This window comes from Phocoena phocoena, chromosome 11 (assembly GCF_963924675.1).
Source record: "Phocoena phocoena chromosome 11, mPhoPho1.1, whole genome shotgun sequence".
NCBI classification, from domain to species: Eukaryota; Metazoa; Chordata; class Mammalia; order Artiodactyla; family Phocoenidae; genus Phocoena; species Phocoena phocoena.
The window spans coordinates 79,812,258-79,829,491 of NC_089229.1; the positions used below are offsets into that span (position 1 = coordinate 79,812,258).

General features: G+C 42.3%; 3 protein-coding genes across 5 annotated transcripts in view; all 3 read right to left on the minus strand.

Annotated features, from left to right (window-relative positions):
* The window catches only part of MRPS35 (mitochondrial ribosomal protein S35), a 42,380-nt gene extending 39,669 nt beyond the window's left edge, over nucleotides 1–2,711 (minus strand). Inside the window, exon 1 of the mRNA XM_065887344.1 lies at nucleotides 2,544–2,711. Coding sequence (XP_065743416.1) covers nucleotides 2,544–2,655 — 112 coding nt within the window. The 5' untranslated portion in view covers nucleotides 2,656–2,711. The remainder of the gene's footprint in view (nucleotides 1–2,543) is intronic.
* A 5,947-nt stretch (nucleotides 2,712–8,658) lies between these two features.
* Nucleotides 8,659–9,668, minus strand: REP15 (RAB15 effector protein). The gene is given in 3 exon segments (XM_065888193.1): nucleotides 8,659–8,967; nucleotides 8,969–9,381; nucleotides 9,629–9,668. Coding segments are annotated over 3 exon segments (762 nt in total).
* A 2,149-nt stretch (nucleotides 9,669–11,817) lies between these two features.
* PPFIBP1 (PPFIA binding protein 1) overlaps nucleotides 11,818–17,234 on the minus strand; it is a 66,915-nt gene continuing 61,498 nt past the window's right edge. For all 3 annotated transcript variants that reach the window (XM_065888034.1, XM_065888033.1, XM_065888032.1), the window contains 6 exons: nucleotides 16,376–16,498; nucleotides 15,702–15,827; nucleotides 14,921–15,109; nucleotides 13,054–13,233; nucleotides 12,046–12,111; nucleotides 11,818–11,904 (listed from right to left, as the gene is read on the minus strand). In XM_065888034.1, coding sequence (XP_065744106.1) covers nucleotides 11,818–11,904; nucleotides 12,046–12,111; nucleotides 13,054–13,233; nucleotides 14,921–15,109; nucleotides 15,702–15,827; nucleotides 16,376–16,498 — 771 coding nt within the window. The remainder of the gene's footprint in view (nucleotides 11,905–12,045; nucleotides 12,112–13,053; nucleotides 13,234–14,920; nucleotides 15,110–15,701; nucleotides 15,828–16,375; nucleotides 16,499–17,234) is intronic.

Genomic DNA, 17,234 nt, shown 5'->3' on the forward strand with positions numbered 1-17,234 from the left:
CTCTCCACTTCATCTCTTCATCTGACAAATTCTTATTCATCCCTCAATAGTAATTCATTGATTTATTCAAAAACTGTTTGAGTGATATTGTGTACCAGCAACTCAGAAGGCAGCAATGAACAACAGAGACAGAGTCCTTGCTCTCACTGAATGCAGAGTCTGTCAAATAAGATAACTATTTAGCAAGTAATTTCAATAAACAGTTATTAATGAAGCACACAGCAGGGGACCCAACCTAGTCAATTAGTTGGGGAAAATATCCCTGAAGAAGTGGACTTCAAGCGAAAACCTTAAACATGAACAGGAAGTAGCCATGGGAACAGGCAAGCAGAAAACGTGTTCTAGAGTGAGAGAGAAGACAGAAAATCAAAGTAAACAAGTTCAATATGGCTGAAACTTAAGAGTAGGGCATAAGGAGCGCTAAGAAAAGTGATATTTAATAGGTCAGATATATATATATATATATATATTTTTTTTTTCCGGTACGCGGGTCTTTCACTGTTGTGGCCTCTCCCGCTGTGGAGCACAGGCTCCGGACGCGCAGGCCCAGTGGGCATGGCTCACGGGCCCAGCCACTCCGCGGCATGTGGGATCTTCCCGGACCGGGGCACGAACCCGTGTCCCCTGCATTGGCAGGCGGACTCTCAACCACTGCGCCACCAGGGAAGCCCTAATAGGTCAGAGATATATTTAATAGGCGTCTCAACTAAAACACATCATAGGCAGAGCTCTTGATTTCCTTCTTCCAGTCTTCCCAGTCCCTCTAAATGGTATCACCATTCATCCAAGTTCTCATGATAAAAATCTAACATGCTTCCTTGAGACTCTTCCTCAAGCTCCATATCAAATCCATCAGTAAGTCCTGTTAGCAGTACTTTCAGAATATATACCAAATCCAACCACACCAGCTCCACTATTACTTCAATCCAAGCCACTATCATCTCATTTGGAGTACTACATCAGCTCCCAACTGGTCTCCTGGCTTCCCCTCTTACCCCTGGCTCTCTACACGGCAGCCAGTGATCTTTTAAAAGTATACATCATATTATATCACTCCCTGTTCCAAACCTACCAATGTGATCCCAAACTTATAACAAAATCCAAGCCAAATGCCCATAAGCCTTTACCAGATGAGGTCATTATGGATTTTTCTGATATCTTATACTTCCACTCTTCTCTTTACTCACTTAGCTCCAGCCACGCTGGCCTTTTTTCTGTTCCTTGGTCACACCCCTAAGCTTGTTCTCACTTTTGAGCTTTTGCACTTGTAATTCCCTATGCCAACAATGCTCTTCCCGCAGATCTGCTCAAATGTCACTCCCCCAGGAGTTCTTTCCTGACTACCCTAATCTTATCCTACAGCCACTATTCCCCCAATCCATCATTCTCAAGACCCTGCTTTATTTTTCTTCATAGCACCTAACATCGTACTGACACTGTTTCCCTGTTTATGATTTCCCCCCAAGAATGTAAGCTTCATGAGATGAAGGGCCCTGCTGTATCCCAGTATCTAGAACACCACCTAGTACACAGTAGGAGTTAAGTATTTGTAAAATGAATAGATGAATGAAAAATTATAAAGAGCGTTAAGACTAGAAAGAGCTACTATGATGCATTAAGGAATTTATCTCAAAGCAATGAAAAACCATTTGTAGATTTTGAACATGGGAGTGGCAAGTTAACATTTGCTTTTTGCACACCTCACTCTGGCTGTTGTGAGAATTCAAGGTAGGAGAACAAGAGCAGAAAGAGAGACCAGTGAAGAAACTATCGTAGAAGTGAGAGTTAGTGGCTTAAACTGGACAGTTGGTAGTATGAACATTAGACATATTACAGAAAATATCACCAGGATAGGACCTGGTGAATAACGGCACGCGACCCCTCGACTGAGCTTTTCCTAACTCTTGCGGGCTGCTCCTCGGTGCCCCCCGCCCCCTTATTGTATTCACGCTTCTATTACAGCACCTCACACTGCACAGCACTTCTAGTCTATGCATAACTAGACTTTTCCACTAGATTCCTCCAGGGCAAGAACGGTATCGGGCATCCCTAAAATCTCTCTTGAATGGAGGTCACCTCAATAATGCCTAGTGAATAAAGGTCAACCCCATTTGGTGGCATAACTAGCCCTGGAATTCAGAGCTGTAGTTTATTCTAGGACACTTGTACGCTTCTCTTAAATTTCGGAAAAATCCATGGCTCAACACTGCCCAACAAACACTACGAGCACCAGCAACCAGAGAGAGACCTGTGCCGGTGGCCCCAGGAGGGAGCATCTGAAAGCGCAGGTCACGCAGAAGGGAGGGAGAAAGCTCGCGGCGCCCAAAGGACCTGCAAACAGAAATTGGCTGCCAAGAACCAGGAGACACTCCGCACAGCGGGCAGACCCACATCCGCGGCTTTCCTACTAGGCGGGCCAGCGACAGACCGGCAGAGGACGTACCGGCCTCCCTGAGGTATCCGCCACCGCGGCGGCCATCATGGGCCTGTATTCCGCCCCCTCATTTCCCCAAAAGCCCGGAAGCGACGGGGCAGACACTCACACGGGCTTGGTCTCGGAGAGCGAGTGGCCGGAGACACAGAGGTGGAAAAGGCTCGAAGGGTTCTGGCCCGCGGCTGCAGGACCAGGGATGCAGGGAGCCGAGCGGCCGCCATGGCTGCGAAGACGGCAAGCGGGAGAGGACAAGCGCGCTACCGGGTCAAGGGGCGGGTCTGAGGCCCTTTTGCGCAGGCTCGCCGCGTCTTGCCCCGCCCTTGGGAGGGAGAAACAGAAAACACGTGGGCCTGCGAATTCAGAGCCCGAGTGAAACGTGCAAGAAAATACCTCCCCGCATAGAGAAAGTAATGAAAAGAAAGTAAAAAGATTTTTTTTAAAAACTCGAAGCAGTCAGTCCAAAGACAATTGTAAATAAGGACCATAGGGATGGGGGAAATGTGGCTTACAGAGGGCAGGTGAGGGCAGAACCTCAGATGGCCCAAGAGTCAGGTAGTCTACCCTAAGCCCCTGCTTCTTCGCAATTGCTGCTTTTCTGCACTTTCTTGAATTAAAGGAAGTCTTCAGCTAGTGCAAGTGATATGCTTTGAGGAGAGAGGCAGTATCCAATAGTAATAAAAGGATGGCCTCTTGAGCCAGACTAGTACTTGAGTTTAAAACTTGACTTCACCATCTTTAGGATGTGTGGTCCTAATCAATCAAACGTCTGGGTACAACACTAGCATACACTCAGCGCCCCGTGCGCATAGGCTGCAACTGCTATCAATGATTTGGTTAGCTTGTTTGCAGATCAGGTTAGAATTACAAAAAGGCAGAACTCATCAGGACCTAGAAAATAATGGTTATCCTTTAATGAGCGCTCTTATTTTCTACCATAGAATGGATTAACATACAACTCTTAATAAAATTATCCTCTCTTCTTTTCAATCGGTATGTATAATACTCAAAGCACAAAAGTATGATAACAAACAACTGGGAACAAACACAACTGTCTCTTGGTAAGCATACCAAGTAGAGCAGAGCTGTGCCGGTATCCCAGGGTATTCTACCTGTGAACATCCGCTGTGCCATGGGCATCAAGCAGTATGTGGCATGATAAGGACAAATACTTGTAATAATCACCATCCTCATCTTTTCTGACCTCTTATTATCCTATTATTGCTTCGAAGCAGAAGTATGGTGTATTAGGTGTGTATTTGTTTGCTAGGGCTGCTGTAACAAAGTACCAGAAACCGGCTAACTTAAAAAAGAATTTTGGGCTTCCCTGGTGGCGCAGTGGTTGAGAGTCCGCCTGCCGATGCGGGGGACATGGGTTCGTGCCCTGGTCCGCGAGGATCCCACATGCCGCAGAGCGGCTGGGCCCGTGAGCCATGGCCGCTGAGCCTGCGCGTCCCGAGCCTGTGCTCCGCGACGACGGGAGAGGCCACAACAGTGAGAGGCCCGCGTACCGCAAAAGAAAAAATAAAAAAGCATAATTTCATTTTCTTACAGTTCTAGAAGCTAGAAGTCCAAAATCCAGGTGTTGGCAAGGGATGGTTCATTCCGGATGTTTTGAGGGAGAATCTGTTTGTGCCTCTCTCCTGGTTTCTGATGGTTGCTGGCCGTTTTTGTCTTTCTTTGGCTTGTAGACACATCACTCCAATCTCTACCTCCATCTTCACGTGGTATTATCCCCTTTCCTCCATTTTTAAGATTAAAAGCATGGCCTTTAAATCAGATGGATGTGGGATTTGAATCCAGGCTCTGTTTCTTTGTGATCTTGGGCAAGTCCACCTAACCTCTCTGAACTTCGGTTTCAGAGAAAATGGGAACAATATTATCTTCCTGAGGACCACAGTGATTAGGTGAGTAATGTTTCAGAAGGCATAATATAAAGGTGGCCATTAGAATTAAGCTCAGGGTCAACGCAGCAGCCACTTTTTCTCTCAATTTTGTATATTTTAGTAGGATAAAGTACAAGGCCTATCCCATAGAAATTTAAGGACAAACGAGTATGAATCCTTATAGAATTAGTTCATATCCAGAGACTTCTCAATTTCTGAGCAAGATGTTAAGAGACTTAGTTCCTTGTTCAAACTGCTTATGCTTTCGTTTTACTCTCTCCCTAAGAGTAAAGTAGATCGATATGACTGGAATTAGAAGAGCCAGAAAAATACTTATTGTTTTCCCTGATATCAAGTACTATGAAGTTCGTTCTATACTGAAAGTTAAAAACTCACCTGTAATGCTATCAACGGGCAATAATGCTATCTGTTTCATGCAGTGTATAGAGTAAAGCATGTACTGTCATGTAAATAGGAGTTAGTAAGAATAACATACTCTTTCAGTTAGAAAAGATCTTAGAGGTGCAATCACTCAATCATGATAGAAATCTTTTCATTAGCCTTAGGGACCAAATAACCCAGTATACTGTAGAAGCTAGGCTGGTTTCATGGGCTTGTGACATATACTTAGAGGAGCCCTGTGCTTGGCTTAATGCTCTGCTGTCCCTGTCTTGACATTTTTAATAGTTTTTAAACAAAGGGCTCCATATTTTCAGTTTGCACTGGGCCCCACAAATTATGTAGTCAGTTCTGTGTAGATCAATTTTAAATATTAAGATTTTTAATAATTGGTATTTGAAAACTGCATTAATCCAATGACTTTGTCAGAGAGCTGTTTTTAATCAAAACTAACTTTATAAAAAGTGAGTGAACCAAACTTCCAGTTATAAGATAAATAAGTACTTAATGATGTGATGTACAGCATGATGACTGTAGTTAACACTGCTGGATTATATTCGGAAGCTGCTAAAACATGGATCCTAAAGGTTCTCATCACATGGAACACTTTTTTTTTCTTTTTTTTGCATCTATATGAGATGATGGATGTTGACTAAACTTACTGTGGTTTGCATTTCATAATATATGTAAGTCAAATCATTACGCTGTATAAACTAATAAGTGCTGCACGTCAGTTATATCTCAATAAAACTGGAAAACACCAACTCAAAAGTAAATAAATATGCACTTACAGAAAAAAGTGAGTGAACCAAGTATGTCTATTCACAAGCACGGTAAATGGACAATATGCAAATATCCAGGTATGCAACTCAAATATCCATCAAAACAGTATAGATTAAATACATTATGGTGTATACATACAACAGAGAATACTACTTAGACACATACATCTTAATCCCAGTTGAACATTAGAATTATCAATACTTTAGGAGGTTAAAAAAATCTGTCTAGGCCTGTCTCTGAGATGCTGGTCAATTGGTCTAGGTGTGTTTGCAAACTTGGTGGGGTTTTTTTGCTTTTGTTTTAAGTTTCCCAAGTCAATCTAATATGCAGGCAGGACTGAGAACCACTGATGTCAGCCTTATAAAGGATGAAGTGGATATAAATGTATTAGCATGGAAATTTTTCCACAATATATAGTTTTTAAAATGCAGGTTACAAGACACTTATAGATATAATTCCATTTGTGTAAAATACTTTCCATATGCACTACACATTCTTGAAGGGTAAACAGTAAACTGGTATGGGGTGTTGGTGAGACTCCTGAAGACTTAACTTTCTATACTTCTGTACTTAAATTTTTACATCAAAATGCAGATTTTAAAAAATGAGAATACAGTATTTTTAAAATCAGCCAATGCTTCACATCTTTATTTTCATTTAGAAAAACATGGTGAGTCTTTGACATATCTTCCAGCTATTTACTTTTTTAAATTTATCTTTAAAAATGTATTTATTTTTGGCTGCGTTGGGTCTTCGTTGCTGCGCGCGGGCTTTCTCTAGCTGCGGCGAGCAGGGGCTACTCTTCGTTGCGGTGCGTGGGCTTCTCATTGCGGTGGCTTCTCCTGTTGTGGAGCACGGACTCTAGGCGCCTGGGCTTCAGTAGTTGCGGCACGTGGGCTCAGTAGTTGTGGCTCACAGGCTCTACAGCACAGGCTCAGTAGTTGTGGCGCACGGGCTTAGTTGCTCCACGGCATGTGGGATCTTCCTGGACCAGGGCTCGAACCCATGTCCCCTGCATTGGCAGGCGGATTCTTAACTACTGCACCACCAGGGAAGTCCCCCTTTCAGCTATTTATAACACGAATGTTTACAATTTGTATTAGACTTTTCAAAATTTTGGTAGACTTACACTTCAGTATAGAAAATGTTGTCACAGGCATTGTCTCCTTTGAATTAGTTGAAGTCGTTCACATTTTACAGATAAGAGAACGAAGAGTTAAACCACTAGACTCTGCTCTTAAGAGAATTGGGACTCAAACCCACATCTGATTCCAGGTTGAAAACTCTTCTTACTCTGTGATACCACCTTCTGGATAGCTTACACTACACAGCTTTGCTGCAGACAGGGGTCACTATACACAAGGAAACGTAAGTTGACCGAGTATCATAACTTGCCAGGCGCATTCCAAGTAACAATAATTCTTGCTTGACAACTTGAAGAGATGTCTCTCGTACCTATTTGTCCCTGCTTATCGAAGACAGAGGGCTAAAATGCTTTCCTTGAACTTTTGGTTTCCTGGAATGAAGGAATGTCATATTTAAGAAGTTTGGAAATCAGCGTTCTAATTGTGATTATATTTCATCCAATCATCAGCCAATGACGTAAGCTTTACCGTCAACTCCTCCTAATCTGACCTCTTCACCCCTCCTCCTCTGCCACTTTGGTCCAGGCTACTCTTTTCTCTCCTCTGAATTATTATAACAGTTTCTTAGCTGCCCCCACCCCGGGATCTGCCACTCTTTTCTCCCGGCAATCTAGTCTCCACCCAGCAATCAAGTGAGGTTTTTAGTGTGTAAGTCAGATCAAGGCATGTCTGTCCCCATATCGCTCAGAGTAAAATCCAGAGTCCTTACAAATATGATCTGCTTCTCCTGTTTGCTGGCTTCTTCTCCGACCTCATCTCCTAACAATCTCCTTCCGGGTCACTCTGCTCCATCCACGCATCCTCTGTTGCTATGCCTCAAACACATCAACTCCACTCCCGTGTCTGGCCATTGGCACCTGCAGTTCCCTATGCCTAGAACACTCTTTCCCAGATACCTGCACTGATGCTCTCTCTCCACTCAGATCGCTGGTAAATTGCCCCCTTCTCTCTGAGGCTTCCCTTAACCATGTCATATAAAATAGCATCTCCTTCATTCTCTCTCCCCTTACCCATACTTAATTTTCCTTTATACCACCCCTGATATTTATTTAAATATGCATTTAAAATACATGTGCATGTATTTGTTTATTGTTTATCTTCCACCATTAAGAGGAAAACTCCCTGAGAGTGGGGACTTTGTTCTTCTTAATGCTGGACTGGCAGGGCATGGAACAGGGCCTACCAAGTAACAGGTATTTAATAATCATGTGGAATGAACTGATCTTCCATGTACACTTTTAAGCATTTTTTGTTTTGTTTTGTTTTTTTTGCTTCTGTCCTCTAGAAGCATAGAGGGAAAATTATGTTTCCTTCCCTACAGTGCTGTTATAATCCCACCCAGGCTTTTAAGTAAAGATGTTTTTTTATACGTGAATACACTTTCCTTACTGCAAATGCTAAACAGATGTTAATCATTATTACGAGGGATAGTTAAATGGGTCACTGTGTTTAAATCATAGGTAAAGCTAACACTTGAGTCCCAGAGGGATCCCACCAAGGTCCTCTCTGTGCAGAGGGAGCAGCTTGGGTTGAGGTGGGATCAGGGTAGAGAGGAAGAGAGCCAGGCTAGGTTTTGCTTAGGAGTCCTGAAACGAAACCGGTTTTGTAAATGTCATTAAACCTGTTCTACCCACTTCCCACGGACAGAAGTCAAAACACACTTTACACTTTCAAATGCTAGACTTACTCTATCAACCACACAATTTGTTTTTCAAATCGAACTTTAAGGGTGACTTTATTATCCTCTTTTCCCACTTTAATTGTTGAATAATAAATAAAAGATTAAGCTAAATTGTTACATTTTCCCTGAAATACAGGCAGGATTTTTTCTGTCCATAATCATGATACTAAGATGTTTTGACCCAGGTGATGGTTTTCATTCAATGTGGGGTCAGGGGAGAGGAGAAAAAAGAAATCCCATGAGGGGATGATGCAAGAGGATGAACTTGCTTATTAAAATAAAATATTTTTTTCCTTTTTATCTTACAGGCCAGTCTCATCTCACACAGCCAGTTCAGAGGATGCTAATATAAACCTTGCCCACCTCTCTCAGCCCGTCTTTCTTACTCAGACAGTTTCCAAGCAGTTCCCTGATGGAGACACAGTCTTCAGTTTCCAGGATGAATCGTGCCACGGCCGTCCCTCCCGGCAGATGGCCCCTCACTGTCTCACGTTTGATACTGTCCAGGACAACAGTATGTCTGATGTCTTTAGGCTTTCCTGGCACACCAAAGATGATAAACAGGCCCAGACAATCCTCTCCTATCAAGTTACAGAATTCTTCCAGCTTATCAAACCTACTTCTATTGCTGAAAGACCCCTCTGCCCCTGGGTTCTGGATTGGAGGGGTCACAAGGCTCAGATTCCACGGGAGGAAGAAAAGACATCTGTAGGGGAGTCTGTACTGCCAGCTGGAGCCTGATTTGCTTATCGGATGCCCAAAATGTCCAAATCCAGTCCGCCCCAAACAGTAAGGCTTGGTGTTTGGTCATCTTGGTGGTAGTAAGCCAGTTGTCAATGCCTTTTTCATGGCAGAAAGTGACGAAGTGGATTAAGAAGATCTCATTGAGAGTGTTTGGAGCTGGGCATAGATTAGTCAGCGTGTCTTCAAATCCAAGATACTCCTTCAGTTTCTGGGCTGCACGGACTATAGCTCCACTGACCACCTCACAGATGCCGAGAACCTCTTTGCCGTCCTTTAGAGCCAACTGCTGCGATGGTTTTTGCCCCGTTTTCCCTGCACCCACTCAGCACTACTTCCGCATATCAAACAGGCGAACTGTCCTTTCTCAGAGTAAGAGTTTTGCAGTGAAGTCACATCTGCTAACATGGTCCCAGTTTTCTAACTCTTCAGGGAAGCATATATACACACAGCTAAACAAACATGTAGGTCTTCCTGTTGGGTGTGTTGTACTCATACAGATTCCTGCTGGTTTATTAAGTTAGAGATATTAACTTTCACAAAAAAACCATCTGTCTTTTACTTGTATTCGCTCTAATATTTGGTAACCTCTTCCAAGACATGTTTCCTTTTTCCAAATTTTATTTTAATTAAAAATAGTACTTAGTTCTTTAAAGAACCATACATATAGAACTCACTTCCTTCTGCAACTAACTTCTCCAAACCTGTAGGCAAGTCATTTCCCTTTGCTTTTCTGATATCCCTCTGCCATGAGTCCTCATCCCCCAGCTCAGCTGCCTGTGTTTCCTTTCATACAGAAGTTTCTCAAGCAAAGGCCTCAAATTTCTATGTGTTGACACATGCTGTAAATCCTACTCAAACAAATTTATGGGAGTTTGTGAACTATAAAGAGTTGGTGTTACTATTCTCTATGGCAGAAATAAAGGCTACTGGTTATTCCAAGCAAAGGAAAAGAAAGTAACAGACGATAAAAATATGAGGCAATTATCAATTGACTTTATTTCTTTTCATATGGTAATACCAGCAGTGCATAATATTTTGTAAATAAAATATATATCATCAAAAAAATTTAACCATATCACATATCATCAGTGATGTTACATTGTCCTGAATAAAGAATACTTGGCATCTATAACTGTCTCCTGGTATTTCTAACCAGGCTTGAATAACAAATTGTTTTTCAAATGGTGACACATATTCACATTAAAATAAAACACAAATACGGTAAGAGTCCAATACGGTTACCAAATAATGAATGATAGGGGGCAAAAGATTGTTATTAGCATTGAAGTATTTTAGTTATGAATAAATAGTAATTTAGTATCACAGGTTCCTTGATGAAAAGCTCGGTAACTTGTTAGCTTGAAAGATCATACCACTGACATTCAAATACAGTTTATTAAGCAAGTCCACTGACATATACTGAACTACCCACCCTATGCCAATTTGTGAAAACCTGTCTTTACCACCATTGGCTATCATGAGTAATGATGAAGTACTGAATAAAAAATAGAATATTCTTTCTAATGCCCCTAGAAAATAATAAACATAATAACAGTTTTTGTTGCAGCTTTCTATTTTCTTTATAAAGAATGTCTGGGACCTGTGCTACAGAAAAACATGAACTGCATTTTATCATCACAATATAGCCATTATGAAACTAATTTTGCAGGCTTTGAGTTACTGAACTCTGATTGAGACAAAATATTCAGACAAGTATTCAGCTTTTTAAAAAAATCCCATTCACTAATAGCCTGAGAAATGTACAATTGATAACATTAGGAAGACTGTCAGTATTTTGATGTAATGATATATTTAGCAAAGAGGAAGATAAGAAGCTTAATACTGTAAAGGGCTTTGTTTTGTTTTGTTTGTTTCTTCAGAAATTATCTCTACAAAATTTGGGGGAGTTTCTGAATGCATTCAAGTTAATAGTATTTAAATGTCCCTCAAGTTCTCCCTTATGAGGTAAGAGGATCCAAAATTAAGGTTGAAATTCTTAAAAAGCTATTCAACAATTTTGTGATGTATCATCAAAGAAGGGGTATGTCATATATGCTAATTTAGTCTGCATGATCAACATCATTAAATTCAGTTTTGGAGAAAGAAAGATCATTTATGACCTCTCCAAGAACCAGCTGGTATACGAAAATTTTGATCACTGTATTTTTTTTAATGTGATCTTTTTTACCATCTTCCTTATGTCACAAAATAAAAGTTCTATGTTCTATGTACTAAGTATATACATATATTTAGAAAAATATATAAAAATGGGACAATATGTGGAGGCACGTGGAGGTGTGGCTGGCATTTAGTGGGCACACTGAATGCTTAAAGAAATTCCACATGTTGATTTTGAAAGCATATAACGTCCCGCTTCAAGGGCTGCAGTGCTGTCAAAAATTCCCTCACTGGTTACTGCTTCCCAAATCCTCCACGCTGTGAATGTAGATGGAAACACTATGGCAAAATACTCATATTAAATGCAACACTTTAAATATAATATATCACAGATTTTTTTTCTTTACATTAAATAGAGGAAAAACAATTATACTCTCATTCACCAGTGTCTTATTTGTCATGGCAACTTTAGAATCGGCACCTATTCCCTGCTTTCCATTTCCACTTCTAAACGAGAAGTGGGAACGATGAACAATATACAATCTGTTGCTTATTGTAGATACTGTGACCGTTTGAGAAACAAAGTGGAACAAAGATGAAGGGTTCCCGGTGCTCATCCAGGTGCTGCGGTCAGACATTTGAGTCTTCATCGGTGATGCTGGCGCTGGGGGAACGGGCAGCAAAATCTTTAAACATCTCGTCTTCCTTTAACATGTGCTGGAAGACAAGGAGGTGGGAGTCATACACACCGAGTGCCACGCACTCTGCACCACCCGCTCTCCACTACACAAGCAGTCCTTTGGGGTCACTGTCAAACTTCTTTTTAGAAGAACATTTGAAATTCGTTTTACAACTTACGGTTAGATTGTTGATGCCCTCGGAGAAGGCGCCTATCTGTCTCACTGTCCCTTCTGAGTCTTCCATCTGCAATGAACATACCATGACATGACTACTCATTTGCAATAATTTCAAGGAAAGTACAGCAAAATGAACACAAATCTAAGAAGAAACAGTGCAAGTGGTACTGAACGGGATAGGAGCAACAGAACACTTCTGTTGCATCTCCTCCCACTAATGCAACTGGATGTTAAAGATGAGAAGAAACACTTTACTGGCACATGTAGCCTAATGCTCTGATGTTGACAATGGCACCAGCGGACTGTTAATTAGAAGGCAATATTCAGATGCATGCCCTCATACTGAAAAGGCTAAGGAGTATGAGCTGTCCATTCCTGACTTGTTTTAATACATAGATTTCCTTAATACCGAGACGGTATAACATAGGTAAAAATAGCACAGGCTTTGAAACGAGCCGGGCAGGTTAGAATCCCAGTGATTCTACCAGCTCTTCTATCTTGTGTAAGTTACTTAACCATTCTGTGTCTCAGTTTCCTTATCTCTAAAATGAGGATAACAATACTCCCCATGGATTAGGATTACCCAGAACATTAACACGTTACATGCTTAGGGTAGTGCCTGGGATGTAGTAAGCAATCTGTTAAGTGCTCACTTTTATCATTATATTATTATCTTTATTTGTAGGCATTTAAGGAAAATGTCTTTGGTTAGTAGACACAGTGCACTAAGTTTTCATTTAGTGTTTCAATACTGGAAGAACTTTTTTTTTTTTGTGGTACGCGGGCCTCTCACTGTTGTGGCCTCTCCCGTTGCGGAGCACAGGCTCCGGACGCGCAGGCTCAGCGGCCACGGCTCACGGGCCCAGCCGCTCCACGACATGTGGGATCTTCCCGGACCGGGGCACGAACCCGTGTCCCCTGCATCGGCAGGCAGGCTCTCAACCACTGCGCCACCAGGGAAGCCCAATACTGGAAGAACTTTAAAACAGGTATACAGGGTTACGTTCACCTGCTCTAACCGGTCCAAGTCGTCCTCATCATACAGGTGCATGTCCAAACCAGGCTTAAATCCTTTCTTAGATGTACCTCCTGAGGCCTGTCCCAATTCCATTGGACAAACATATTCCTCCCCATCTTCCTGTTTCTTCTTTCTTAGATTCCCAAAATTGCTGAAGGTAAGTTTCTTTGGCTTTAAAAGAAAAGCAAACAAAAACATCCAGGGACTTGATAAAATTCATATGAAAAGGACCAATAACACGTATAATTTAATTATTCACACTACAGAGAAAAGCAATTGGATGATTAAGTGGGTATAAGAAAAACAAAGGCATCCTAGGCATATGACTGACATCCAAATGTGATAAAGGATCCTTATTATGACTCTCAGAAGATTAGCCTTGTCCTCCTTATTCATACCAACTAGCTGGGTAGTCACTGTGAAAAGCAAAATATGCCAAGAGCCTTAGTTTTGATAGACAGACCTTAATGCAATGAGATTTCTCAGGGCTGAATTCAATTTTGCAAGGTTTTCGAATCTAAGATCAGCAAAAGAAAATGGCCATTACTGTATTTTCTTTTTGGGTAAGGCTATGATTATCCTGTATGCCTGTTATGCTTCCATAACAGGACTGGTAACTGCTGAAAAGAAACCCGCTCTACTGGAGAGAGAATTTCCAGTGAGAGAAGAGAAACTCCATCTTTTCACTGGATAGTCCCTGAGACTACATGTTAAAAGGAGATGGTGATCAGGCTGACGCTGAGAATTTAAATAGAACAGAATCTCTCAGAGGTTTCAAATCTGGTACATCTTTTTTTTTTTTTTTGCGGTACGCGCTGTCGTGGCCTCTCCTGTTGCGGAGCACGGGCTCCGGACGCGCAGGCTCAGCAGCCATGGCTCACGGGCCCAGCCGCTCCGCGGCATGTGGGATCTTCCCGGACCGGGGCATGAACCCGTGTCCCCTGCATCGGCAGGCGGACTCTCCACCACTGCGCCACCAGGGAAGCCCCTAAATCTGGTACATCTTTTTTTTGTTGTTTTTGTTTTTGTTTTTGCGGTACGCGGGCCCCTCACCACTGTGGCCCCTCCCGCCGTGGAGCAGAGGCTCCGGACGCGCAGGCCCAGCGGCCACGGCCCACGGGCCCAGCCGCTCCGTGGCACATGGGATCCTCCCAGACCGGGGCACGAACCCACATCCCCTCATTGGCAGGTGGACTCTCAACCACTGCGCCACCAGGGAAGCCCCTGGTACATCTTTTAAGGGAGCTAAAGAGGAAGTGTCGGGTAGGTAAAAGTGGTTTTAAAAAAAAATAAAAGTTTGTGGAGGAGCCACATTTGTGGAGGAATCAATAAACCCCACCTCTACATTCCGCTGGTTGAGATAACGGACTCAGAAGAGCTCACGGAAGAGTGATTTAAAGAAGAAAAAGTGATCTGAATTTGGTATGATCCATGAATCCAGGTAAATCTGGAGATACCCATTCTCTGCTGGTCTACTGTGGATCATTTCTTAATTATCTTTTCCTAGCTTGCAAGGCTGGCTAATGATAAGTATGAGAAGAAATCCTCCTCTTACGCTTGATTTATCCACAGGATAACTGCAATCAATACTGGGCCCAAGTCATGGGCTTTCTGCACTGGCGAAACATCAATTATAGAAGCCAACATCAGGTTCCTTATACTGTTAACTCTAATAAAATAAATGATTTGAGCAAAGACTACCCCCAGAAGGAAACCTTCAAAAATGCATTTTCCTAATTACTCTTAAAGATGCATTTACCTGCAACCCATCCACAATCAGAAAATGGGATAGCCAGGTAACAGTCAAAACTGAGCCTTTGCTAAAGGCAACTATTAAATGGTAGGAGCTTGAACCAACCTTCACTTTGGCAGTAGCTGTTAAAAGTACATAATCGGGTAACTCCATGGCATCCCGTTTCTGGTGTTGGGCCTCAGCACCGATCAGAAGGTTGAAATGAGTGGCCAAATGTCTTCGCAGCAGGGTCTTGCTTGGTGGGATGTTCAGTAACTGAGCCATTGTTTCCACATTAAAACGAGGTTCTAGAACCTACAGGAAAAATCAAGATTCTTTAAGACACCAGGTACCATATATGTCTGCATTGTGCTTTATAATCTGCAAAGCTCTCTCATTTAGTTACCTCCAATGGCCCTCTCAACAGCCCAGTGAGATACACTATGGACTTTGATCTTCAATTTAAATCTCTTTTCTTTGTTTTGCCTAAGCTAGTGAGAAGTAGAGCTGGTCCTGACATCCAGGCATTACAAAGTTGGGGCTTCTGCCTCTCTGAAGTGGTACCTTTGGGAGCCAACTCCTTATGCAACATCAGCGTGCAGAAATATAGTCTGTATCTTTGCAGGGATTTTAAAACATGATCATATAAGAGCCAGTGGCCGGATGTTATCCAACATGAAAGAGGATAATAAAAGAGAAATGGGTTTAAATCCAATCTAGAATTATATGATATAAATAAAAAATATGGGACAGAATACTCTGAAAGTAAAGATTCACTAGAAATGTTGCAGGAGAGTTCAGTTAGATGACTTTAGGATCGTGACCAGCCAACAGGTAATAGCCTACTCATTAGACCAATGGAAACTCAAATATAAGAAGTTGGTTTTAAATGAAAACAGAGTTTTACCATGAGCCCACCATGGACACCACTGCCTCTGAGATTGGGGGCATATTCCGCCAAGTCCACGGAGCGCAGCCACTCCATCACGCGATGATTGGTCCACTGCTGAACCTCTGACGGGGTGATGCTATTCTGTGGGAACAAACCACCACCCAGAGCTTCAGGCACTGACTATGGGGTTCCAAATATTAAACCTGTGTGCTCATTCTGAAGATCCTGCCTCATGGAGCGGAGTTGTTCTACATCCCACTAAATGTTGATAGAGAAAAAGGTAAAAAGGTGTTTGCTGGTTTGAATTCTCTTTTAAGGAATCGGTGTCCCAGAGTTTTAAGTTTCTTGCACACTAATAAAGCAGTGTTTTAGGAAAGGTAGTCTTTACGGTGATACTTAACTTTGGGGCTTAAGGAGGCAAGAAAATAAAATACACCCAAGAAAGGAGGAAGGAAAACTAAAACACAATCCTTGGCTTCAGTTATACAGGTAGAACCATCACGGGGGGAAAGGAAGGAATATAGGAAGACAAAGCCTCAGAAGTAAATGAGGCTGGATTTGAGGCTCTGAGGGAATCAGACGCTTTCCTTCCCTGAAGCCTCCAAGAGGAAATGGGTCTTAGTGTCTCCACATGGGCAGTCACATGCACGGAATGTGTATGCTGTGTAAACCTCAACCTCAGATGCTACCTCGTCAGAGGGTCGCCTCCGCAGACAGTTTGGTTCAAAGTTATTGATCCTCAGGACCTGGATGGCCCTCTTGATACTGAGATGATGGAGCACGCTCATGACCTTCAAAGACAGTAAGTCATCCTGCAAAACAAAACAAAAAGAGGCACTCACTGAGCAGACCTAGAGCGGGAGAACCTTATCAGGGAAACCTTAGAAAACTCAATTAAAAGTAGAAGTGCACCTCTAACAATAGGCCTCAAGGGCCTGTCAGGATTTTCAAAGCTTTTATGTAGTAACAGAACTCTTCTTCCTGTGCTGAACATAATTTTCTCTAGGACCCCAGTATACAATAGAAGGGAACCAAAATTCATGTTGTCCCAACTGAAGCTGACTTCAACCTGTTTCTCTCTCTTCCACTGAGATAAGATTGTGGGACTGCACAGCTCTGAAAAACACAGTTTGAAGAGCACTCGCTAGGCTACTACAAAAGGTGACCTGCTATGATTTGATTTGATAAAACAGATAACTGAGAGCAAGCAATGTTTACCGATGCCCAAGAGCTGGTTTTCTGAGCTAAGGTACATCACAGTTTGGGGGAAAACCAGAAGAGTGCTCCTATTACACTATCCCCCCAGCCTCCAGAAATCTCTGGTTCTAGAATATTGTGGCTTATCTAGCAGACGCTGTGAACAGTTTTGGAAAAATTATATGTTAATCAATGCAAAGCTTGTGGTGAGGAGCAAGAGAGAAGAGAAATGAAGAAGTTATATGTAGCAACATATATCACCAAGTGATTCCTTTAAGGAATAACTTTTACCAGTCTGTGGCTACTGGGAACTTTTCAAACACACCAAAACAAATTATTTTAGAAGAAGGT